At 47.0% G+C, this 25467-nt stretch overlaps 1 protein-coding gene across 1 annotated transcript; it reads right to left on the bottom strand.

The window, feature by feature from the left end:
* Positions 1-576: 576 nt before the first annotated feature.
* FABP1 (fatty acid binding protein 1) lies at positions 577-6108 on the bottom strand. The gene is made up of 4 exons (XM_052649621.1): positions 6042-6108; positions 3693-3865; positions 1425-1517; positions 577-627 (listed from the first exon to the last, which is right to left on the bottom strand). The coding sequence occupies exons 1-4, from the start codon at positions 6106-6108 to the stop codon at positions 577-579; spliced, it is 384 nt and encodes a 127-aa protein (XP_052505581.1).
* Between the last annotated feature and the right edge of the window lie 19359 nt (positions 6109-25467).

Genomic DNA, 25467 nt, shown 5'->3' with positions numbered 1-25467 from the left:
TGCTCTCTCTGTCCACATGGGAGTGACCTAGTCCACCACACAGCCTCATGCTCCAGCTCCTTGCTGTATGGCTGTCCAGTGGGACATGTCGTTCCACGGCTGGTCTACAGATCCGGCCACATCATGTGTTCCTTATAGGGTTGCCTGAGTGGACAGCCTGGGGTCTGCTTTCAGAGTGAGAATCAGACCTAACCCCGCAGGAAGTAACATGTAGATGGTCAAGACTCACGAAACTAGAGGTGATCAGTGTTCAAGAACTCCATCAAGGAAAAGCCATCAAGAAGAAAGGACGTTTTGGGGACTTCCTTGGTGGTCCAGTGGCTAAGACTCCCAACGCAGGGGGCCTGGGTTTGATTCGTGCATGCTACAACTAAGCTGGTGAAGCCAAATAAACAAAAAGAAATATTAAAAAAAAAAAGAAAGGCAACACCAGGTCCATTTCTCTCTCAGTCTCTCTCCTTTACCTCCCCATCCCCTTCCTTCTTTAAGCAAAAAGAAGACATTTTTTTCTTAAAACAAAGTTCACTTTATTACATTAGTTGTACACACTAAAAGAATATGAAATGCAGACTTTGTCTAAATTCTCTTGCTGACTCTCTTGAAGACAATGTCGCCCTTCGTCATGGTCTGAAAGCCAGAAAAGAAATCATGAAATATTCATCTGATGTAGAATGATAAAGGATAGTTAAGGCCCCAGTATGCTAATATACGCAGCAACTCAGAGATGCCTCTGTTCTCTATAGGACCGGAGGAAGGATCGGCAATCTTTTCTAAAATTCCATGCCAAGTCTTTGTCCCTTCCTCACACGCAGAGCTGTCCTGCCTTTTACAGAATTCCTTTCTACATCAATGACTTAGAGCAAGACCAGTTCAATCCAATTCAGTTTCTCAACATTTCATTGAACACTTCTTGCTCTTGCTCATTCTCTAACTTTTGTCTGACTCTTTGCGACCCCATGGACTGTAGTCTGCCTGGCTCCTCTGTCCACAGGATCCTCCAGGCAAGAATCCTGGAGTGGGTTGCCATTTCCTTCTCCACAGGTGCCTTATTGGCATTCATTGCAAGATGGTAAGAAATGTACAAAGCCCCTCCGTCTGTAATGAGAGTGGCTCCTCCTAGGGTTGTGCAGTGTATCACCATGGATATCAGCCTCGTTAGATAGATCCAGTTCAGAGGAACCCTAGCCCTGCCATTTCCTGGCTGTATGCTGCCTCAGTTTCCACATTTAGGAAATTCAGCATTGGTGGGAAGATTCGAGAGAATGTGTGAAACTGCCCGGGGCACAAAGGATGCGCAGGGAGTAGTAGCAGAGGCTGAGCCCAGGAAACCGTCACTGCTCTTCACGTCTCCCCTGACCCTCGACTGCCCACCTCCCCACCCAGCCCCAAGTACTAGGACCCCCAAGCTGAGAGTGCAGACTTACACTGGTAACAGTGTCACCGCTGAATTCAGTCACAGACTTGATGCCCTTGAAAGTTGTCACCAGTTTATTATCACCTTCCAGCTGAACCACCGCCTGTAGGGGACAGAAGAAATAGCCTATGAGGAGGGGTCCAAGAGGGAGTAACTCTCTCGCTAATGAGGTTGGCTCCCCGGCATGGGACTCTGCTTACAGCAACCAAACCCCCTTCCCTGGCTCTGAACAGAAGTGAGGTCATGTAAGAACTGAAGAAAACGGCAGGGCTTCTTTTGTCAGACTTTTCATTTGTGGGCTGGGATCCAGGAGTCAGCATAGGATGGCTAAGAGGTCTCAAATCAAACACTAAAACAAAATCAAGTAACAATTCTCCAAGTTAATGGAGGGAGGAAGTAGTAAGATTCAAAACACTGGCCGTTTGGGAGAACACCTGTCTTGGTTTTGTGTTACGTTATGTTATTCCTTCTAGCACCTTCATCTTTCCTCTTGTGGTCTCCTTTTCACACATCCAGGGAAACCCAGCAGGGAGCAGAAGATACTGGCCAAGGTTAAAATTTGCCTCCAAGATGGACAGCTGGAAAGGGCCATGACAGTTTGCCCCTTACTGTAGGCGGATAAGAGAGTTTCCCTTCTAAAATTTATCATAGGTTTCCTGACCTGTAATGTTTTATCTGGGGAAGCAGAAGTCAAGAGCCACTAGAAAAGGTTAAAAAAAAAAAAAAAAAAAAGACCAATGGTTGTGCTGAGATAGATGCACAAAGTTTTCTGGGGTCGGGGATGCTGGGGGAGAGAAGTGAGGATCTCTTCTCGGTGGTATTGGTGATGCTAGTATTGGCATGTGGGGTTTGGGAGGGAGGAATAGAGACCCTTTGTGAGGGGCACCTCCTTGCCTGGATCTCCCTGCCACTGCCTGCCCACCACTCACACATCCTACCCCCAGCTTGAGTTGCATACCTTATCCACAGCCCAGTAGAGGTGATGCTAGCTTACCCACTATCTTTGCTCTGGGAAGTGACTGTACCCATTTCACAGATGAGGTAGTGAAGATCAGGAGTCACTGACCAACCTGCAAGTCTTGATCTGAAGGCCTGCCTGGGGCCTTGGTTCTCTGGTATAGCCAGCACCTCCTTCAGGAAGTCCCTCCCCATGACCACCAGCTCTAGGCTCTGCAAAGCCATTTCTTTAGGCTGAGGGATGAACTGAGGGCTCTATTAAGGTTTTTCACTGACTCCCACTTGCTTGTTTCTGGGCCTGGGAGAATCTGAATCTTAGACTCCTGCTCTGGGCCTGGTTCCCCCATACCCTCCACATGGGAGAGCTCAAATTCTCCTCTAGTCAAAGCTATGGTTTTTCCAGTAGTCATGTATGGATATTAGAGTTGGACCATAAAGAAGGCTGAGTGCCAAAAAATTAATGCTTTTGAACTGTAGTGCTGGAGAAGACTCTTGAGAGTCCCTTGGAGTGCACAGAGAACAAACCAGTCCATCCTAAAGGAAATCAGTGCTGAACATTCATTGGAAGGACTGATGCTGAAGCTGAAGCTCCAATACTTTGGCCACCTGATGTGAAGAGCCAGCTCTTGGGAAAAGACCCTGATGCTGGGAAAGACTGAAGGCAAGAGGAGAAGGGGCTACAGAAGATGAGATGGTTGGATGGCATCACTGACTTCAAAGGACAAACTCAGGGAGATAGTGAAGGACAGGGGAGCCAGGTGTGCTGAAGTCCATGGGGTCACAAAGAGTCGGACGTGACTGAGCAACTGAACAGCAATAACAGATTCTCAGGCCAGAGTTCCTCCAGGAGGTCCCAGGAAACCGACACCTTCCCTAAGAGCTTCTTTCTTAAGAGCTGGTTTATTTATTTTTAATTGGAGGATAATTGCTTTACAACATTGTGTTTTTTGCTTGTGTGTTCAGTCACTCAGTTGTGTCTGACTCTGCAACACCATAGACTGTAGCCTGCCAGGCTCCTCTGTCCATGGGATTTCCCAGACATGAATACTGGAGTGGGTTGCCATTTCTTCCTGACCCAGGGATCGAACCTGCGTCTCCTATGTCCCCTGCATTGCTGGTGGATTCTTTATCCACTGAACCATGTGGAGACAGTATTGTCTTGGTTTCTGCTATCTCTCTGCCTTTCCACCCCAGCTGTGGGTTCAGAGGTAGAGTTTCAGCAGTAGGAATTGTGAGCTGGGAGCCTTGAGGGAGGAAGCCTGGGGCCAGGCTCCAGGAAAAGTTCTGGAAGCAGAGGGTGACTGGAGGGGGCGCCTCCTACCTTGATCTTCTCCCCAGTCATGAACTCCATCTCACACTCCTCCCCCAAGGTGAACTCATTCTGGATCACTTTGGAGCCAGCGGTGATGATGAACTTGAAGTGCTTCCCATTCTGCACGATTTCCGACACCCCCTTGACATCCTTCCCCTTCTGGATGATGTCATCGGGCATCCCTGGAGGGAAGCATTGAAGGTTTAGAGGTGGGTAGAAGTGGGAGTGGGGCATCCTGGTGGCTCAGTCGGCAGAGAATCTGCCTACAGTGCAGGAGACCCAGGTTGGATCACTGGGCTGGGAAGATCACCTGGAGAAGGAAATGGTTACTCACCCCAGTATTCTTGCCTGCAGAGTCCCATGGACAGAGGAGCCTGGTGGCCTACAGTCCATGGGAGTGGAACCACTAAACAGCAGAGGTGGGACCCGCAAGCTGGCGGTCACAAGAGAAACCCCGTGGTGAGAAGGAGGAGGAGAGATCCTTGAGGCCTTGGCACTTCCTGGAGCCCTGTGAGCAAACTGAGCTTCCTCTGAAAGGGAAGGTCAGTGGCCTGACTTGGCTTGACCTCAGGTGCCCACTATCTTGCCAGTTTGGTTTGTTAAAAGAAGAAAAAAATCACTTCTCTGCCTTGGGGAAGCTTTCCTCGTCTGAGCACCTGCTTCTTACTCGCTCTCCCTCCTCTGTCCTCCCTGTTTAAAGCTCAGAGACTTTGCTCTTTGAGAGTAAGTATTTTTTTCCTCCATACTCAGGGTGACCATCAGCTTGTCTCCCAAGCCAGGTCCCTCCTGAGAGTGAAAGGGAAGCTCTTAAAAATTATGCCAGGATGGGAGGGAGATTCAAGAGGAAAGGGATATACATGCAGTTATGGCTGATTCATGCTGATGTATGACAGAAACCAACACTACATTGTAAAGCAATTATCCTCCAATAAAAAAAATTAATTAAAAAATTATTCAGGGACAAGAGGCATCACAGCGGGATCGTGCCTGGCAAGCCTATGACCCCCATCCCTACCTCCACCTCTGCCATCAAGGCTTTTATGGAAGATGGACCAGGAGTCCCTTCTCTGGGGCCAGAGTGTGGTGAATATCAGAGTGTCTGTGCTGTCATATGAACTGAGGCTCAGGAAAACCCGGTGCACTGACAGTGATGGGGAGGCTCCTGTTGCCAGGTGAGGGGTGCAGGGACAAGAGGTGTTGTGTTGTGTCCTACAGGAGAAGATCCCAGCTCCTTGCCGCCCCAAAAGGCTTCTTACCTCTGCCTTTGCTATCTTTCCCACCGCCTCCTGCTCAGCACTCTTCCTTGTCTCCCCACCCCATTTGCTTCCTCCCCCTGCAGCACAATCTCCTCCTCCAGCCCCCAGGGGACACCTTCTCATCTCCCAAGGCCCAAGGCTCACCTTCGCTCCTACCAAGCCTTCCCCTGACACCCTCCCACAGCCGCCACATCCTCCTGTAAGTGACTCCGTGGGGTGGGTGGGTGACAGGGATTTAAAGAGGGGTCCCTGGGAACTAGTGCTGGCTTTATATGTCAACTCGGTTTGGGATTATGATCTGTGTGACCCCGGTTGGCATTAGTTGCTCTTTCAAGGCCTTCATTGCCTTGCCTGTAAAATGGGAAAAATAATAGTGCCGAGCTCAGAGTTTTTGGTGAGGACTCAACCTGGTGGCTCATACAGTAAAGAATCAGCCTGCAATGCGGGAGACCTAGGTTCGATCCCTGGGTCCAGAAGATCCCCTGGAGAAGGGAATGGCAACCCACTCCAGTATTCTTGCCTGGAGAATTCCATGGACAGAGGAACCTGGCAGGCCACAGTCCACGGGGTTGAAAAGAGTTGGACACGACTGAATGAGAGGAAGCTAACAACAGGAAGTTCACGAGGTCTGGTGCTGAGTCAACACTCAGGACACATTAGGAGAGGCTATGTTGCATTCATTTCTTCTCTTTTTTCTTTCTCCAAATTGTGACCTTGGAAATGTGGCTCATTGTTATCTGTCTTTGCGGTATCTGTTCAGCACAGCACTCTGCTCAGCGTGTGGTTGGCCTTGAATCAAAGTTAGTTAGAAGAATGGAGAAAGGAATGAGTGAGTGAATGAACACGGTCACTCAGTGAGGTGGCCGTGGAGGCGGCTTCAGTCTAGATCAGATCTTAGTTCAGTGCCATTCCCACTTTCCTAAGGCACAGTCTTGTCCAGGGAGGAATAGCCCAAGACTGCACAGGGAACCTGCAGAACATGATTCCAAATCTGCAGGAAGCTTGAACTGCTCCTCCTGTCTGACTTCAGGACCCTGACTGGCCGCCACCTGCAGGGCCAAGCCTTCATGGCCGTGATCCCCAGCCTTGGCCCAGCACTCACCGACTGCCTTCATGAAGGCCTCGTAGTTCTCCTGGGTCTGGACTTGGTATTTGCCGGAGAAGTTCATGGTGGCAGTGAGGCTCTCTTCACAGCTGATCCAACAGCTCTTCTGGCAGGGCTGCCAGTGTGGGCCGGTGTGGGCTAATTTATAGGGGGCTCCTTCCTCTCCAAAAGTCAGTCACAAGTCATCAGCTGTTGTCTCCTTTATGGCCAGGGTCAAACATTAACTCTTGAGAGCAACGGTCAACGATAAAAAACAGGATGGGCCTGGCAGCAGATTGCTCCAATTCAGCAAACATTGGTGAGTGTCAATCAGGTGCAAAGCCCTACAGCCCTGCAGCCTTTAAGGTGCTACTTTCCTGTGAAGTGTGTGTGTGTGTGCATGTGCATACATTCCTATTGTTGTTGTTGTTTAGTCACTCAGTTGTTTCCAACTCTTTGTGACCCCATGGACTGTAGCCCACCAGCTTCCTCTGTCCATGGGATTTCCCAGGTAAGAATACTGGAGTGGGTTGCCATCTCCTTCTCCAGGCAATCTTCCCAACCCAGGGATTGAACCCTGGTCTCCTGCATTGGCAGGCAGATTCTTTACCGCTGAGCCACCAGAGAAGCTCATACATACCTATACACACAAACCTGCATGTGTGTGCATGTTCACATGTATGTATACACATATACGTGTGTGTGTGTGTGTGTGTTGGGGTCTAAATCTAGATGCTCCAAGAAAAATACCAAAGAATCCCTTCAGTCTCAAAATGTCACTTTAGTTACATAACTTTTTGATCTCTTCCTATCTTTAAAAATTTTTTAAATTAATTTATTAGAGGATAATTGCTTTATAATATTATGTTAGTTTACATACTGTACACTATGTTGCTGGACAACATCATGAATCAGCTGTAAGTACACATATATCCCCTCTTTCTTAAGCCCACCCCTCTAGGTCATCACAGAGCACTGAGCTGAGCTTCCTGTACTATACAGCAGCTTCCCATTCGCTGTCTATTTTGCACATGGTGGTGTTTATATATGTCAATGCTACTCTCTCAGTTTGTCCCCACTTTCCTTCCTCCACTATGTCCATGAAGCCTTCCCATCTTTATCTTCACACAAACTTAGTTTTTACAAACCTGTCAGCAGCCCCTAGAGCTGCTTTGTAATCTGGGAATCCCTCCTTGATGCCCACAGGTGCACAGTCTCCTTTTGGAAGTGCAAAAGGATACCTTTAAATCAGACATGTGGAAACTGAGATGCATTTAATTAGCCAGAGACTAGTTAGGAGAAAGAAGAGGGTAGGACCTCCTGGATCAACTGAACCTATCGGGGTATCCATGCCTCCCTATTGGCTTCCACGGGGCTCCCTCTGCCTCACTTTTCTTCTCCCCTTGGTCATCTTCTCTGTGAATCCTCTGGGCTCAGATAGCACATTGCAAATATCTATATTCTCATTCCTACTGGGATTTTTTTCTCTAAGTCTTCTTTTCCACGGTACATTTTTTTTGGTATTCCCAACACACAGGCACGTAGTCAACATCCAGTGAATGATGAGTCAGCAAATAGAAACGGTCAGCAGACAATGAGGCCACCTTGTTTCTCGTTAAACAAAAACAAGAGATAGAGTAGTCAGGTTGGTCCGCCCTATCAAACTACTGAATCGTTGGGGCTGGGCAGCCAGGAGATTGGGGTGTGTGTGTGTGTGTGTGTGTGTATCTAACAGATTTGCGCCTGGCTGAAAGTTTAGCATGGGCGGATGTGAATAGGGCTGGTACTGTGGACCCCAGGTCCAAGAGCCAGTGACAGTCTTCCCACCCCTGTGGTCTCTCTCCCTTCTCTGCAGTCCTGGTCTGCCATTCCAGCTCGAGTCTGAGTGGATGGTGGGAGATTTCAGGCAGAGCTCTCTCTGTTTACTGGATAGTTCTCTCCCCTGCTGGGGGGTCCTATCTGGTCTTACTTGTAGCATAGTCACCAAAGTGCTCACTTTCTCATCTGCCAAACTGGCAGCCCTCCCCACCAGAACTCTGTACCCCAGAACTTGCTGGGCTGCTGGGCCATCTGCTCTGCAAGCCTAGAAGCCCTCAGGTTCTGATTGTGCATGAGGTAGGGGACCCGTGAGTAGCTGAGGACTCATGACAGGGGACACCGGTGCCCCAGAGCAAGACTAACAGGGTGTGTCAGCCCACGGTAACGGTGCGTTCCCTTACCTCCAGCCCTCTCACAATACTTTCCCAAACTTCCCGAGTTCAGACCTGTTGATCCAGCAGAGCACCTTAGAAGTCCATGTGCTCATGCCAGAGCCTGGCTTTCCTGGCAGGTGCACTAGCATACATCCTGCCATGGGGAGATCACTACCTACCGAGCAGTGTGGGCAGGGGGTAGTGGCTGACATGCCCAAGGATCTATCACGAGTAAACCTTTTCCTTCAAGTGCAGAGGCGGGCTCTGCTCTGCCCTCCCTCTGACAGTGCCTGGGACACAATGTGCTTTCCAGGCCACAAGTCAGCACGGTCCCTGGAGAACGTTAAGCAGCAGACTTGTATGCTGAGAACTCAGAGCCATTTTTAGTCACCATGAATGCCCTGGCACTGGGATGGAAGTGGGGAAAATGGCTCAGAGAGGATGACGGCACAGCCTCCTCTTGCCTTGTTCTGAACTTTAATTGTGTGAGTCACTTAGTTGTGTCCAACCCTTTGCCACTGTATGGACTATAGCTCACCGGGCTCCTCTGTTCATGGAATCCTCCAGGCAAAAATACTGGAGTGGGTTGCCATGCCTTCCTCAAGGGAATCCTCCCAACCTGACCCAGGGATTGAACCCAGGTCTCCTGCACTACAGGCAGATTCTTTACCATCTTAGCCACCGGGAAACCTTAGGTTCCTTTAAATATGTCTCATTGTACTGAGGGTCTCCACCAGGTGGGATGATGGTTTTTGAGGGGGGCGTGGGGTGGGATATGTAAGGAAGTAAATGGAGAAGGGCATGGCAACCCAGTCCAGTATTCTTGCCTGGAGAATCCCATGGACAGAGGAGCCTGATGTCCTACAGTTCATGGGGTCTCAAAGAGTTGGATACGACTGAAGCAACTGAACACACACACACACAAAGAAGTAAAATCCATTATCTCAAGAACTGGAATCAGAATTCGTCTCAGAGAGGAAACTCTGTGTGTGTGTGTGTGTGTGTGTGTGTGTGTGTGTGTGTGTGTGTGTAAGACAGAGACAATGATCAGATAAGCTGCTTGGGAGAGAGAGCGAGGGAGCTGGGGAGGTGTTCAGTGAGGCTGAGATGATGAAGCAGGGCTGTGCTGATCAGGAGATGTAGAGAGAGACACTGGTTGCATCTTCTTTCTCTCTCCTGGATGGTTGGAGAGAGGAGAGAGCAGGGCAGCACGCAGAAAGGAGAGGGGCCAGCAAGAGGGTATGGGGTGACAGGTCACTAAGGCACCCCCAGGCACAGGGAGGTTTCTAGGAGGATTGACGTTGAATCTGAAGCTGCTTATTTGCTGCCAAGTGAATCCCCATCCATCTTTTTCTTTAATTATCTCTCCAGCTACCTCCATGTTACAGTAAAGTATAATTCTTGCATCAGTAGATGTGCGAGAGGAAAATGATGAGGGGCTGAGCTTCACTTCTGGGTTGATATAATGGAACCGAGACAGCACAGTGAAAACAAGAAGTACTGAGAACAGCACCTGGTACTGAAAGCAAGAAACACTGAGAACAGCATCTGGTACTGAAAACAGTACCAGGAAGACCAGTGGCCAAGGGATGCAATCCGTCAGGGATCTCCCAAGATCTTAGGTTGGGTTTAGGAGAAATTCAAGCTAATTTTGTTCAAATCCCAGAGGACCATCCAATCTCTGCTGGCATCTGGGTTACATAGGCTATTGTTGTTTAGCTGCTCCGTCATACCTGACCCTCTGCAACCCCGGGGACTGTAGCCCACCAAACTCCTTTCTTCATGGGATTCTCCAGGCAAGAGTACTGGAGTGGATTGCCATTTCCTTCTCCCCGGGATCTTCCCAACTCAGGGATCAAACCCAAATCTCCTGCATTGGCAGGCAGATTCTTTACCACCGAGCCATCAGGGAAGCGCACGTAGGCTAATGCCCACAGGCTGACAGCTGGCATGTGTCTGTCTAATGACTGTGCGGTGGTTGAGCCTTGGGCTAAATTCATTTATACCTGAGACCTCCTCCCACCTTAAAACCCTCCCTGCTCTGTCTGGGAGGACTACTGGCAGTGCCCTGGACACACCACACTCTCATATGCAGTCATGCCTGCCTAACACCCCTCCTCAGGCAAAAGGATACCTGACATAAATTCCACATCTGGACTCTCTCCCCTTAACCACAAAAGTCAAATGCCACACCCACAGCGCTGCTCAGTGGGCCCCAGGGTGGAGAGGGGACAGAACATCATAAAATTTCTTCATAGGGCAGGACAGTATCAGTCCCAGAGACTTCTCAGGAAGCCTGGATTGGCTACCTTTCCTGGTGTCTGAGGGAGAGCAGTGCCTAAGAACCAACTCCCTGCAACCCTTCCACCTGCCCTGCATTCCCTGCCTCCCCATCCAGGCAGCACTGAGTGTGACCGGCTCAGAAACTGGGCAAGGGGCTGGCCCAGCTGCTGGAGACCCTACAGCCCCCACGCGAAGGGACAGCCTGACAGAGGCATGTGGACTAAGACTGCAGATATGAACCAAGGACTTCTGCCCTCCCCCAGATGCAAGACAGGGAGCCTCTCAGGCCGCCCCTGATAGCCTGCTCTTGGCTAGACTGTGTGTGTGTGTGTGTGTGTGTGTCTTGAAGCCACAGAGATTAGTGGCCACTGCAAATTTTAACACTTGTAAATGGTTTTCCATAAAATTAAAAAGGGTAATGACATTTCTCGCCCATGAGCTAAGTAAACACAAAAGGAGATAAGTCCAATTGTGATGACAAAGTTCAAGTGGCTTCCAAGAAGAAAAAAAAATGACTCCTATTTCACAGGCTCAGCTTCTGATTTTTGTCCACTCAGAGACTGCAGCCCCCTTCGAGCCCCACCAGACATTCTTTCTCCTTACTTTCCCTACTAGATGAGCAGTGTGGAGGCATGGGGGCAGGGACAGCCTCCTGGCAGCCAGAATAAGACCGCCATTCATTTGAGGCCAAGCTCCTCTGCACTTGGATCTGACCCCAGGATGCCTGCAGCGCCAGTTTGCCCAGTTTCCTGGGTGTTTTGGGAGATGCCACATGAGTCACACTTCTTTAGAGGCAGGGCTGCAGGAGGGGAAGGACTCGAGTTTGAGTCTAGCTCTCCTGGCTAACAGATGTGCGACCCTGAACAAAAGCACCGAGCTTCTCTGGGGCTCCACTTACTTATCTGTTGAATGATCCTGACAGTCTCTGCCTCCTGAAAACACGGTGTCAACCTGTGTCACCTTCAGGAATGTGAAGCTCCTATCAGAGGCAGGGGTCACAGTACTTTGCATCTGCTTCTGCTGGGTGTCCAGAGGTATCTCAGCTCAAGACCAACTTTTATGTAGATCTGACTTGAGGACAGGGCTTCCCAGGTGGTTCAGTGTTAAAGAATCCCCGCTGCCAATGCAGGAGACGATGAAAGTTCGATCCCTGGGTCTGGAAGATCCCCTGGAGGAGGACATGACAATCCACTCCAGTATTCTTCCCTGGGAAATCCCATAGACAGAGGAGCCTGGTGGGCTGGCTATAGTCCATGGGGTTGCAAAGAGTTGGATGTGACTGAGCATACACACACACGCAAAACTTGAGGACAAGCTTCCTTCCCATCTCCCTGGGCCAGTGGGTAATGTCTCTAGCTGCTCCAGGCTCAGCTCACTGCTTACTGCTCCAACGTTCAGTTCGTACGGAGGTCCTGGCATCAAGGGATTTTTCTTTCTTTTCTTGCAACCTCAGCTGTACATCAGAAACACTGTTATGGTTCAAGCAGCAGGTTCATCCTGAGGGAAGACTTCGTATCAGCTTCGTCGGCCATGTCATTGCTCCTGCAAGTCTCTTCTTTCTGTCACGTGCCTTTTCAGGTCCTTTGGGTAGGATTTCAGGATGTACATCCTTCGACAAAAATGTTTAAAACACCTTCGTAAGCCTTGCTGATCATATTCTATTCTGTCTCTTCAATCGCTGTAAACTCCTTAAAGTATCTCATCCTACGGCTTCCCTGGTGGTCCAGTGGTTAAGAATCCACTTTGCAATTCAGGGGACGTGGATTCCATCCCTGGATGGGAAACTAAGATCCCATATGCTGAGGAACAACTAAGCCCATGCACCACAAGTAGAGAAACCCCGTGCGCTGCAGTTACTGAAACCCACATGCTTTAGTGCTGGCACGACACAACTAGAGAGCCCACGACCTGCAACTCCTGAGCCTGTGAGCCACAGCTAGAGAGTCTGTGCACTGCAATGCAAGATCCTCCATGCCACAACCAAGACCTAATCCAGTCCAATAAATGACATGCAACATAAATAAATGTTAAAAAAAGAACGCCCTCCTATAGCAACTGTCCAGTACCTAGAATGGGAACCACTCAACACCCTTGGCCTTTTCGAGGTCTTGCCTGCTTGAAGAAGTCACTAGGGGAGCACAAAGAAACAAACAAACAAAAATTGTGGGTGGTAGTTTGCCCTGTAAGAGAAATCACACTTACAGAGACTATACTGAAAAACGTATTCAATAAAATTTCCTTTTCTACAGTAATGTTTTGGACTATCCCTATGATAAAAAGTGAGTGCTTCCTGTGATTCACTTTGGGCCCACAGTGAGTTTACTGTGACACAGTAAAGCAGAAAATCTTGTGAATTACATGGGAGGCTGTAGCACTAACGTGAGGGCTGATGTAATCAAGGAAGAACTCGAAACTTATCTGCAAGGCTGGTTTGTAAAGCTCCTGTGCAGGCTGTAAAAGCTAATAGTGTTTGCTTGCCCTGTGTCCCTGTGTCCTTGTGTCCCTTGCCCTCTGAGTGTTAGAAGCTTCCAGTTGGCTTCAAAGTCAGTCAGCCTGGCACTTCAAAAAGAAAGCTCCCCTCAGGCAACCCTTGACCAACTGAACACGCCCGCCCTTCAGCCCTGCATTCTCTGTGTCTTTGGGCCATGAATCAGCTGCCATTTAGAGTCAGAATGGTCACCCTGCTGACATTGCTGAAGGCTCAGCTCTGCAGTCCCTCTGCCTGTAGCCCTCCTGGGGGGCTCATCTCCTCTAGATCGACAACTTCTTTTGTGATTTCTATTCAGTTCCATGAATTCTATGACATTAACAGTGATAAAATGCACCTTCCACTAACTGACTAAGTACATGCTTTCTCTGTGAATGGACCTAGAACCTGTCATACTGAGTGAAGTAAGCCAGGAAGAGAAAAACAATTATTGTATATTAACACATGCATGTGGAATCTAGAAAAATGGTACAGATGACCTATTTGCAAAGCTGAAACAGAGACACAGGGATAGAGAACAAATGTGTGGACACCAAGGAGAGGTGGGATAAAATGGGAGATTGGGACTGACATATGTACACTACTGTGTATAAAACAGATAACTAACGAGAACCTACTATATAGTATAGGGAACTCAGCACAGTGCTCTGTGGTGACCTAAATGGGAAGGAAATCCAGAAAAGAGGAGATATGTTTCTAGATATGGCTGATTCACTTTGCAATACAGTAGAAACTAACACAACATTGTAAAGCAACTATATCCCAATTAAAAAAATGAAATTTATTACTGTATCTTCAAAACGATACTCTAGGGTAAGCATTATTATTCCCATTTTTCAGATGAGAGAACTAAGGTGAGAAGCGGTTAGTAATGGCTACCCAAATAGGAAGCTGCCAAATAGCAGCATGAACCCCATGTGTTGGACCCCTAAAGCTTATTTTTGACTTTTATTTTTTCCATACTGTAATTCTTTGAACTTTTTATTTTGTATTAGGGTTTAGCCAACTGACAATGTTGTGATACTTTTAGATGCACAGTGAAGGGACTCAGCCTTACATATACATGTATCCATTCTCCCGCAAACCGCCCTCCAACACTGTAATTTTAAAAGGAGTATCTTGGTTAATCCCTCCAAAATTCTTCTAAACTAGAGATTAGCATTGCACTTTCCATGGAACATGAGTCTAGAAAATGTTGATAAGACAACAGGCTAGGTGCTATTGACCTCTTGAGTCACTGATTGCTGGGTTACTGTCGGTTTAGAAATGTCCTATTGCTCTAGACCAAATAACCAGACAGTCCATGTGCATGAAACAAGATTTTGAAGAAATGAAAGGTCCTGAGGTTACTGCTGAGCCCTTGTTCATAAGAGGTGCCCTGCAAAGCACATTTTATTGAATTTTGATTTTTTAAAGTTAGGATCTGCTGCTCTTCCTGTATTCGATTTACTGGGATATTTCACTTGGGCCACTCTGTAAGCGCTCATCTTGTGCTCCGTGGTGATCGTGTGCACCACTCTGCTCCCTCCTCCAGGGTGGACTTTACCCAGCCTCAGATCCCACAGAAGCCACAGGCATCAGCTAACTCATCTACTTCTTGACTATTCACCCAACAAGTGACATGCTGACCTACTCTATGAAGTTCCTGCACAGGTTATACTTTGAATCTACAAAGGAATTCACTGAGCAGGGGAGTGTGAAAGAGGTCAAAGCTGCCCTTTGACTAGCATGAAGTTTAAATGATACTTCAGAATGTAGGGGATGATTAAATTAAGAGTAAGGAATTTTCTAGTCAGGGAAGGAATCAAGATAGTTTCACGAATGGAGAACAAAGCATGCAAAGACGTGACAAAAGACGCTGTTGCTGAAGGAAGGAGACGGAAGCATCTGTAGGAGAACCAGAGACAGCTGGGGAGGGAGGCCACAACCAGATGGTGATATGGAGGTTGCACTATAGCCTCTAGACTATAGTTCCCCAGAATGGGATGCATATCAGCACAAGACACGATTGAAGATGGGAGACAGGGCTTTCCCAGGGGCTCAGTGGTAAATAATGGGTTTGATCCCTGCTTGGGGAAGCTCCCGCCTGCTGCAGACAGCAGCTAAACCCGTGAACCAGAACTAGTGAACCTGTGCTCTAGAGCCTGGAAGCCGCAACGACTGAAGCCTGAGCACCCTAGAGCCTGTGCTCCGCCACCAGAGAAGTGACGGCAATGAGAAGACTGAGTACAGGAACTAAAGAGTAGCCCCCACTCACCGCAACTAGAGAAAAGCTCATGCAACAACGAAGACCCAGAACAGCTGAAAACATAAGTAACTGACCAAATAATTTTTCCCCAAAAAGGTGGGAGATAGATGAACAACTTAAATATGAATAGTTCTGCACTTAGTCTAACATGTATTAGACAAACATACACCAACGTACAACCTCATGGATATTATTGCTTTGGACAAGGTCAATTTGCTTCTTTTTTAAAAGGGGTCACTTAGAGAAAAATAGTATATAACTAATAGTACAGGAGTCCAGTATGGAAAACAGATATTACCCTAGGTATTTCAAATGCAGGAATTGAATACACGATATTGGTTACCAAGGTGTTGGAGGAGCTGTAAGAGCAAAAGGAAGAAGGGGATTTGAAGCTGGTGATGCCCCTGGGCTGGAACTCAGAGGTCTAAACATGCCTCTACAGTGTTGGAGGTTGTAGGCACCTTCAGTACTGGGTCCACCTTGACCTGGCGGCTGGAATCTAGAGCCACTGTACTCCTACTGCCACAGTAGCAGCCATGAGAACTTCAAATAAGGAAGATTGCCTCTTCCTTCTGACGTCCAATTGCCTTCTGGTTGGATGACTGGCGTACCCTACATCCTAACAGAAAAGCAGCTGGCAAAGGCGTTCAGAAAATATAATTTGTAGATTCCAGTCCCCAAAACACAGAGCAGAGTGGTGAATTGAGGGGAAGGGGCTGAGAGACACAAATAAAGAACTGGCATAAGAACATAGGGAGATAGGACAAAACGATGGGAAATTGATATGCTAGTGAAAAAATTTAGGATATTGCTGTGCTAGGTGATGGAAAGTCAGCCAAAGTTCTTAAGCAGAGGAAAGATAATCAGGTTTGTGATTTCGATAGATTACTCTTAGATAGCATGAAAGATGGGTTGGATGGAGAGAGAACTTGAGGTGGATAAGTAGATAGGACACTCCTGTGAAAATTCTGGCAGGAGAGGATGAAGATCTAAATGTGGGAAGAGGTGAGTGGGTGTGAATTGGAGAGCTATTGTGTGACTAACTGAGAGCATTTGGGGATCCATCTCAGATGGTAAAGAAGCTGCTTGCAATGCAGGAGACCCGGGTTCCATTCCTGGGTCAGGAAGATCCCATGCAGAAGGAAATGGCTACCCACTCCAGTATTCTTGCCTGAGAAATCCCATGGACAGAGGAGCCTGGTGGGCTACAGTCCATGAGGTCAGAAAGAGTTGGACATGACTGAGCGACTAACACTTTTGCTTTTTCACTTTTGTAGGTGGTTGGGAAGGTATGGGAGGAATTGAAGATGCTCCTGAAAGCTCCAGCCTGTGTTACCATGGTGATGTTAACACCATCCATCTGCTCAGGTGGGAGATGTAGGGAGAAGATGCTGAGTCCTGCTTCAAGGCCACAGAAGTGGAGCCCAGAACCAAGGTCACCTCTGAAGTTGACTGAACCCCTTTGTAAACATTTCCAAAAGCCCCCGTAATCATCACCAGTAGGCTTCCTGACCCCAAATTAGGTAAAAACATCCACTCCAGTAATCATCCTATGGTGTCTTAGTCTTAGTCGCTCAGTCGTGTCCAACTCTGCAATTCTATTGACTGTAGCTCACTAGGCTCCTCTGTCCATGGGATTATCCAGGCAAGAATACTGGAGAGGGTGGCCATTCCCTTCTCCAGGGGGTTTCCCAACCCAGGGACTGAACTCAGGTCTCCTACACTCCCACCTGAGCCACCAGGGAAGCCCTAACCAAGCTCATAATGCCAGTCTTCCAGCAGGAATTTTCTGTCTTGAGGGTATAACAGTTGGCTACTAAACCATGAGAACCATTGACTCGCTCTGGTCTGTCAGAAGTTTGGTTTGCAGTGCTCACATTATCACTGCTCTTTGTTCTTAATAAATTTCACTCCCTTCTGAAATGCTCTGTGTCTGGAAATTCTTTTCCAACCCACGTCAGGACTGCCTCCACCAAAGAAAATCATCTGAAGACAATCTTCCTCCCCTTTTCCCTTTCTGCTCCTCCTAGCTGGAAGCATTTCCTCCTCACTCTAGACTCCAGTTGCTGCGCCTCTCTCACTGTTTATATAGCTCTGTTTTACAACCTCTCCTGGTTTTATGTCTTCTCCTCCCTCTGATGCACGGTGCTTGGTAATAGGGTACGAGCATTCATCCTTGTCTCTGCTACTGGGCTTTCATAGTCTCTGGCACAGAGTCAGGATCAGTAAATGTTTGATGAAAATAGCGGTGGCTGTAATAATGTAATGAAGCTATTTGTGTACTTGGGAGCCCTCCCTTCTCTGCTCTCCACTCATCTTCAGTTCCTAGTAGGTTGTTTGTACATAGTCACATGTCCATGATGCCTTTAAAATACCAAGGGCAAAATCCAGCATCTATGTCAACAGCTCAACAGAAACAGTCAAAGCAGATGAAAGTTGTTTAGCAGAATTCCTTCAGGCTGCCTTGTCACTTGACCCCTGTGCCAGGGTCCCCCACCTGATAGGATTCTCTGGTTTCATATATGTATCATGGGCTCAGCAAGTTCTGATTAAACTTTAAAATGTAGTCTCCACTCATTTCAAGGGTCTGTGACCTGGAATATCCTTAACCCTAAAGCTTGAACTTATTTGGTTCATGAATGAACATCCTCCACATTGATATTCTCTTTGTAGTGTTATTTAATACAATTTCCCCCAAAAGGAGCTGGGGAGAGGATAACTAATATATCCACCAGTAGAGGATTGTTTACATAGATTATAGTCCATGAACAAGAATGAATGCGTCCTGTTTTGAAACTATTTCCAAAGATGTATTACTAAGGTAATAAAAGGTTGTTGTTTAGTCACTAAGTTGTGTCCAACTCTTTTGCGAATCCATGGACCCCTGCTAGGCTCCTCTGCCCATGGGATTTTCCAGGCAAGAACACCAGGGTGAGTTGCCATGTCCTCCTGCAGGGGATCTTCATGACTGAGAGAATCTTCCTGACCCAGGGGTTGAACCAGAGTGTCATGCATTGCAGACAGATTGTTTACCACTGAGCCACCAGGGAAGCCCCAATAAAAGGTAGTTATAGAAAAAAATGCATAATATGATTTCATTTAAAATTTTAAAACCCAATAACCATGATCATAGATGTACATACACCCATGTGTGTGTGGAGAAAGTCTGGAAGGAAGTGTTTATCCCAGATAGTTCACAGGTGTGACCTGTGAAGAGAACAATGGGAAGGGAAAGAGTCGTGGAAAGGTACTGCTTACTTGCTTTTATTTGATTTTTTCCCCACAACGTATTTAGTGTCTGATAAATAATTAATTAATTGATTAAAATGAGGCAGTCATTGCCCTGTGAGAAATACTCAGCGCAGTCTCTCCTTCTGCTAAATAAGGACTTCCTGGCTCCCTCCGGTGGTGATGAGAACAGCTGGGGACCAGTCAACTCCCAGATCTAGACCACCATGCTAGACTCAGAATTGCAGGGCCACCCTGCCCCTCTAGCCTGCCCTTGACTGTTACAGCTATCCACTACACAAGGCTAACACTGAACATTCACTATTACGGGCTCACTTATACGAATTATCCCATTTATTCAATATGTTAAAATCTACTTTAGAGATGAGCACTGTGAGGAATAAAGAAACTTACTCAAGCTCTCCCAGGTGAGAAATAGAGAAGCCAGGATTCAAAACCATGGATCCGTCCCTGCCAAGGGAAGAGTCTGGATGATCCCTATCAATGACATCCGTTCAAGATGAGAAGTCAGACTTCATCAGATTTCCCAGGTGCATCAAGAAGCACAGGGATTGATATTCACCAAATGCATAGGAATCATGTATAGAAACCAGGGCAGATGGGTTCATTAATGTGAGAACCATTCTAATCTCCTTATAGATACTGGACCTAGGACTGACTCCACTTAGGAGGAAACACTGTCATGCCTTCTTCACTATGCTTCCCACAAATGTACAAAAATTGGGATGGCTTCACAATAAATGATATCTCACCAAATGGTCTGTAGTGTTTTTGAGGCTGCCAAGAAAGGTCTCAAAGAGCTGTAAGTTCCAAAAAGTAACCCTCAATCGTGTCCGACTCTTTGCGACCCCATGAACCGCAGCACGCCAGGCCTCCCTGTCCATCACCAACTCCCGGAGTTCACCCAAACTCATGTCCATTGAGTTGGTGATGCCATCCAACCATCTTATCCTCTGTCATCCCCTTCTCTTCCTGCCCTCAATCTTTCCCAGCATCAGGGTCTTTTCCAATGAGTCAGCTCTTTGCATCAAAGTAACCCTGAGCTATTCTGTAGACCCACCAATAAGCATGGGAATACCAAAGATTCCATTCAGTCTGAAGCTAAAGGGAAAATCTTTGAACTCCTTCAATAATCACCTGTCCCCTCATGCTTCAAACTCTGGTTGAGTTATTAAAATTTTGAGTATTGTGCCATATGTGAAATAGATAGACAGTGGGAATTTGGTGTATGACTCAGGGAGCTCAAACCAGTGCTCATAACAACCTAGAGGGGTGCAATGGAGTGGGAGGTAGGAGGGAGGATCAAGAGGGAGGGAACATACGTATACTTGTGTGTGATTCATGTTGAAAATAGCAGAAACCAACACAATATTGTAAAGCAATTATCCTCAATTAAAAGAATAAACTGAGAGAAAGAGAAAAAAATTTTTTTGAGTACTGTGGACTTTAGATTAAGCCATAAAGTTTCCACAAAAAGCAAAATTCTTACTTTTAGTCTGTTGAACTATGATTGGGAGGATTTCAACTTTCAGGAAATAATAATCATAGTATTAAATCAGAGGTACAATGATAAAACCAGATATGAAACTTTTGGGTATGTAATGACACTTCTATTTCTGTTTTCTTTTGTTTATTATTTGTAAGTTTCTTGAGGACCAGGAGTATATGTTTATGTGCGTCTTTGGAACTTAACAAAGTTGCTGAGAGTAGAAGCCACTCAGGACATGCCTGTTGAATGGCTGAGTGGACGGATAAGAACAAAACAAATGCTAAAAATTTTGCCTGCCAGTGGCAGCTCTTTCTAGCATTTGTAGCCTGATGAATCCTTAATTACACAGCATAAAGGAATTACCTGTGCCTTGAGTGAATATGAGAGAGGCTTGGAGTCTGTTTAGTAATATCCTTATAAGCATTTCACAGAAACTGTAAAGCTCACTAACCTTTGGAAATAGTTGGGGGCTTCCCTGGTGGTTCAGTGGTTAAGAATCCACCCGCCAATGCAGGGGACACAGGTTTGATCCCTGATCCGGGAAGGTCTCATGTGTGCCTTGGGGCAACTAAGACTGTGCACCTCTATTACTGAAGCCCAAGGGCCCTAGATGAGAGAGCTGGACTGTGAAGAAGGCTGAGCACTGAAGAATTGTTGCTTTTGAACTGTGGTGTTGGAGAAGACTCTTGAGAGTCCCTTGGACTGCAAGAAGATCCAACCAGTTCATTCTAAAGGAGATCAGCCCTGGGTGTTCTTTGAAAGCAATGATGCTAAAGCTGAAATTCCAGTACTTTGGCCACCTCATATGAAGAGTTGACTCATTGGAAAAGACTCGATGCTGGCAGGGATTGGGGGCAGGAGGAGAAGGGGACGACAGAGGATGAGATGACTGGATGGCATCACCAACTCGATGGACGTGAGTCTGAGTGAACTCCAGGAGATGGTGATGGACAGGGAGGCCTGGCGTGCTGCGATTCATGGGGTCACAAAGAGTAGGACACAACTGAGCGACTGAACTGAACTGAACTTACTGAAGTGCCCTGAGACTAAGCCCGCACTCTGTAACTAGAGAGTAGCCCCTGCTTGTCGAAACTAGAGAAAGCCCACAAGCAGCAATGAAGACCCAATGCAAGCAAAAATAAAATAAGTTAATTTTTAAAAATCTTTAGAAAAAAAGGAAATAGTCAGGGAAGACTACCGTTCCATGATGCAGACAGAGCTCACAAAATGTACACTGTCCACTGAAAGCAGGAGTAAGACCAGTCCCCCATCTGCTGATAGGTATGTGTACTGGGGTTGTGGGGTGCATTTTATATCACAAGTCCAGCTCTCACCCAAATCTCTCCTTTGACCAAACTTTTGATAATTTTGGTTAAATTTCAACTAATTATTAATTTTGACTTCTCGTAACTCAGGGCATTGGAGTCTGTCCTCCTTCTTTGGCTGTCTTTGCTGAAAATATCTCTGATGGGAACTATTCTCCAGGGTCAGTGCAAAGCTTTCCAAGAAAACCCTGGTGTCCAGAGGAAGGGCAGGATTAGCTGTGAAAAGTGGATTGAAACCTTTTTTTTTTCCCCTCATAAAGATGTATGGGTCAAGGTGGGATTTGTCAGTGTCTCAGACCATTCACTTGACTCCTTTTCCAAGTAGGTTCATCAGACAGACTCTTGACTCTGGTTTTGGTTGATGCTTTTCATTATAGTTGGGCAGCCCAGTTCGAAGAAACTCCAAATTTCCAAAGGCTAGAATAAAATGCCAAATGTTATTCTGCACAGCACAGCATACAAAGACCTACTCATTCCCAACAACCTATTGGACAGACACGGCTTACACTATCACTTCCATTTCTCCAGAGAGAAAACTGAGACTCAGATAGGGAAAGCATCCTGCCTGAGGCCACACAGCAAGGAAACAGCTGAGAAGGCAGGCCTTCTGAGAGTGATCCTCAAACCGTATGCACTATGCCAGGGGTGCCTCCCTTCACACCTTCATTCTAAATGCAAAGCAAGGTTTGGATTTCTGTCACTTCATTAGTGAAGCTCTCCTGTGGAAGGTTCTGTGGATGAGATGGGATGTGGTGGCTGGAGGTCCCTCTGAGTATCTTGGGGATCTCTCCAGGGGCTCTCTTTCCCATTTCTCCATCCCTTTTGGAAAGCCCCCTGCTAGACCTTCAAGTTGCCCACTATATTGCCTATTCGAGTCTATAAGTGGTCATACATCCTGGCATCCAGAGACCCCTCTGGCACTCAAGTGGGCGTAATAAGACTGCCTTACTTTGAACCATTCACAGACTCCAGCCGTCATGTACGATTTATTGCTGTCAATCATCTTCAGTGACTCTTGGGGAGGAAGGGTCCTGGCCTCTACTCTCAATCTCTTCAATGGGCATATGAAATTGTTACCTAACCAAAACTGAGGTCCACTTGCCTGAGTGCAGTAAAGCCAGTCTACTGACACTGGGTTGTGGTTAAGGAAAGTGCAGGGTTTATTGTAAGGTGTCATACAATGAGTCTGGGACAGTTAAAGCTCAAAAGGCCTGAAATCCCCAATAGGTTTCAGCAAAGCATTTTTCTTTTAACTTAAAAAAAAATAATTTGCTTATTTTTATTTTTTGGCCATGCTGTGCAGCATGTGGGATCTTAGTTCCCTGACCAGGGATCAAATGATGTCCCTTGCACTGAAGTGCAGACTGCCAGGGAAGTTCCTTTTTTAACTTTTTATTTTGTATTGGAGTGTAGTTGATCAACAATATTGTGTTAGTTTCAGGTGTACAGCAAAATGATTCAGTTATACATATACATTATCTATGCTTTTTAAAATTCTTTTCCCATTTAGGTTGTTGCATAATATTGAACAAAGTTCCTTGTGCTATACAGTAAATCCTTGTTGGTTAAAAATGCAGCAAAGTGGGCTTACATGGTGGCTCAGTGGTAGAGAATCTGCTGCCAGTGCAGGAGATACCGGTTCCATCCCTGGTCCAGGAAGATCCCATGTGCTGAGGAACAACTAACCCCGTGTGCCCCAAGTATTGAGCCCATGCATTAGAGTCCGTGAGCCACAACTACTGAAGCCCATGCACCCTACAGCCCGTGCTGCATGGCAAGAGAATCCACTGCAGTGAAATGCCTAGGCACCACAGCTAGAGAGTAGACCCCCGCTTCCCTTAACTGGAAGAAAGCATAAGCAGCCACGAAGACCAGCACAGCCAAAAATAAATAAATACATAAATAAAAATTATTTTAAAATGCAGCAAAGCATTTTTAAAGGCAAGGTAAGGGAGGAGAGTCACAGCGTGTGTGGTCAATTGGTGCACAGTTTTGATTGGTTGATGGCGAGTGGTAATAGGGTGGTGTCACAGGGTTTAACATTATCAATCCTTAGGGGCTAGTAGGTTCGGGGGCGGGGGGCGGGGGGTGGTAAAGGGCTCACACTCATCAAGTGGTTAATTTCTTTCATTTGTTGGGGCTTTTAGCATCTGCAAAACTATCCAAGAAATGTGCATCAGATACTATTATTTGGATACTTTAGAGAGGAGCTAAAGTAGAGTATGGAGGGGGGTGGGGGGTGGGGGTGGGGGGGTGGGGGGTGGGGGGTGGGGTGGGGGGGATCTGTCCTGGGAAAGCTGCAAAGGGTCTCGATTGGTTACAAAATAGGCATTGCCATCAATCAGAAAGAGTGCAGAATTTGTAGTCATGTTACCAAAAGAGGCTGTGGCTCTGGCTGCTTGCCGCTCCAAAGCCAATAAACAGGCCAGGTTGGTGGAAAGGAAAGTTTGCTTTACTTCAGATGCTGGCAACTGGGGTGGGGGAAGCTGAAGGATATCTGTCCAAAGGCTTACTTCCCCCTCCCCTGACAAGCAGGCAATGAGAACTTTTATAGACAGAGTGTGTGTGGGGGGAGGGGGAGGGGGAGGGGATACACGCAAAAAAACAGCACAGTCATCTCTAACAGTCATCTTTAAATTGGTCATCAGTGGTCTGACTAGCCTCATCTTGGTTGTTTTAGGTACAAGCAATCTTCAGTTCCAGGATCCATTTGTTCCCATTTGTTTGCGGCCAGTTCCCGGAATTGTGGCAGCTCACGTTCTGCATATAGTCTGGTCATCATGTAGTTAACTTCTCCACCTGATGTTTTAACATCTATAAGGCAGCTCACAGGATGTGGCTCAGAATATTTTCTACAGCCCTTGAGAAAGAACTGAAGGTGCTTGACTATGCTTAATGACAACATTATTATTATTTAGTCTCCTTTGACAGTTTGCCTTTGTTTCCGAATTTCTGACTTCTCCGATTAAACTTATTTTTTGGCTAAAATTTTCCACAGGCAAAATGTGGGCAGAGGACATGGTGGGGGGGTAGCAGGCAAGGACCATAGACTCCTGCTCTGTTTCAGTCAGACCACAGAGTCCTGGCTACACAATCCCAGCTTCCCCAACAACAATTTTGTCACTTGCAGAATAAGAAGACTTTCGCTGGGCTGGAGGAAGCACAAGCTGGAATCAAGATTGCCGGGAAAAATATCTATTGTTAGGGACCAAACGACGGTCTCTAGGACCTGAGTCATGTTTACCAGAAAGAGACAGGATATGCACTCATCCTGCCTGGCCAATCATGTAACGCCGGCTACTCCTGTAACTGAGACAAAGAACTGCCTGTATATAAGCTGCCATACTTCTTTGTTCGCGGCTCTTGTCAGATTCCCTTGTGTGGGATGAGACTTGGGCCCTAGCGCGCTAGGAATAAACAAACTCCCTTCTTGCGTTTGCAATACTGTGGTGGCCTTGCTCTCTCGGTCGGTTCGGAGATACGGGCTCGGAGCATAACATCTGGGGGCTCGTCCGGGATCTCCGTCCCGCTGGGGAGGACAACTCTCCTGGTAGAAGGGAGTAACCTCGTTAGGAGATAAGAGCTCTGAGCACCGGTGCTAACATTGCAGAAGCCCAGATTAAGTCCGAGGCCTAGTATCTTACTGGGGAGGCATCTGGCTGTAAAGTGCAGAGGTAAGTCAGCGTAAGGCTGGGGCCTAGCTTCGTGCTGGGGAGGCAGCTGGCTCTGATACTGGATTAAGTTAGTGTAAGGCCGGGGCCTAGCTTCGTGCTGGGGAGGCAGCTGGCTCTGTGAACATCCTGCAGGTAAGATTGAGTGCATTGTCGGTGGCCACCCTGTGTTTGTTATCTGTTTGTCTATTTGTGGTGTCTGCGCTGCTCTTTGTGTGCTCTGTTGGCTCCCAGCATACTTTTCTGTGATCATGGGACAAACAACTTCTACTCCTTTATCTCTTATGATTAACCACTTCTCTGATTTCAAGTCTAGAGCTCAGAATCTTTCGTTACTGGTAAAGAAGAGCAAACTGGTGACTTTCTGTTCTGTCGAGTGGCCCACCTTTGACGTCAGATGGCCACAAGAGGGAACCTTCAATCCCCAAATTATCCAGGCAGTTAAAGAGAGGGTGCTTACTCCTAGTCCTGCCGGGCACCCAGATCAGACTCCCTACAT

This window comes from Budorcas taxicolor, chromosome 11 (assembly GCF_023091745.1).
Source record: "Budorcas taxicolor isolate Tak-1 chromosome 11, Takin1.1, whole genome shotgun sequence".
Classification (NCBI taxonomy): domain Eukaryota; kingdom Metazoa; phylum Chordata; class Mammalia; order Artiodactyla; family Bovidae; genus Budorcas; species Budorcas taxicolor.
This window is presented reverse-complemented; position numbering and strand designations above follow the sequence as displayed.

Bases quoted from the DNA above. Each gene is read 5' to 3' on its own strand.
- FABP1 (XM_052649621.1), bottom strand. From the start codon at position 6,108: ATGAACTTCTCCGGCAAATACCAAGTCCAGACCCAGGAGAACTACGAG. The intron at 3,866-6,041 runs GTGAGTGCTGGG...GCTTCCCTCCAG, and splicing joins GGCCTTCATGAAGGCAGTCG to GGATGCCCGATGACATCATC. The intron at 628-1,424 runs GTAAGTCTGCAC...TCTGGCTTTCAG, and splicing joins GCGGTGACACTGTTACCAGT to ACCATGACGAAGGGCGACAT.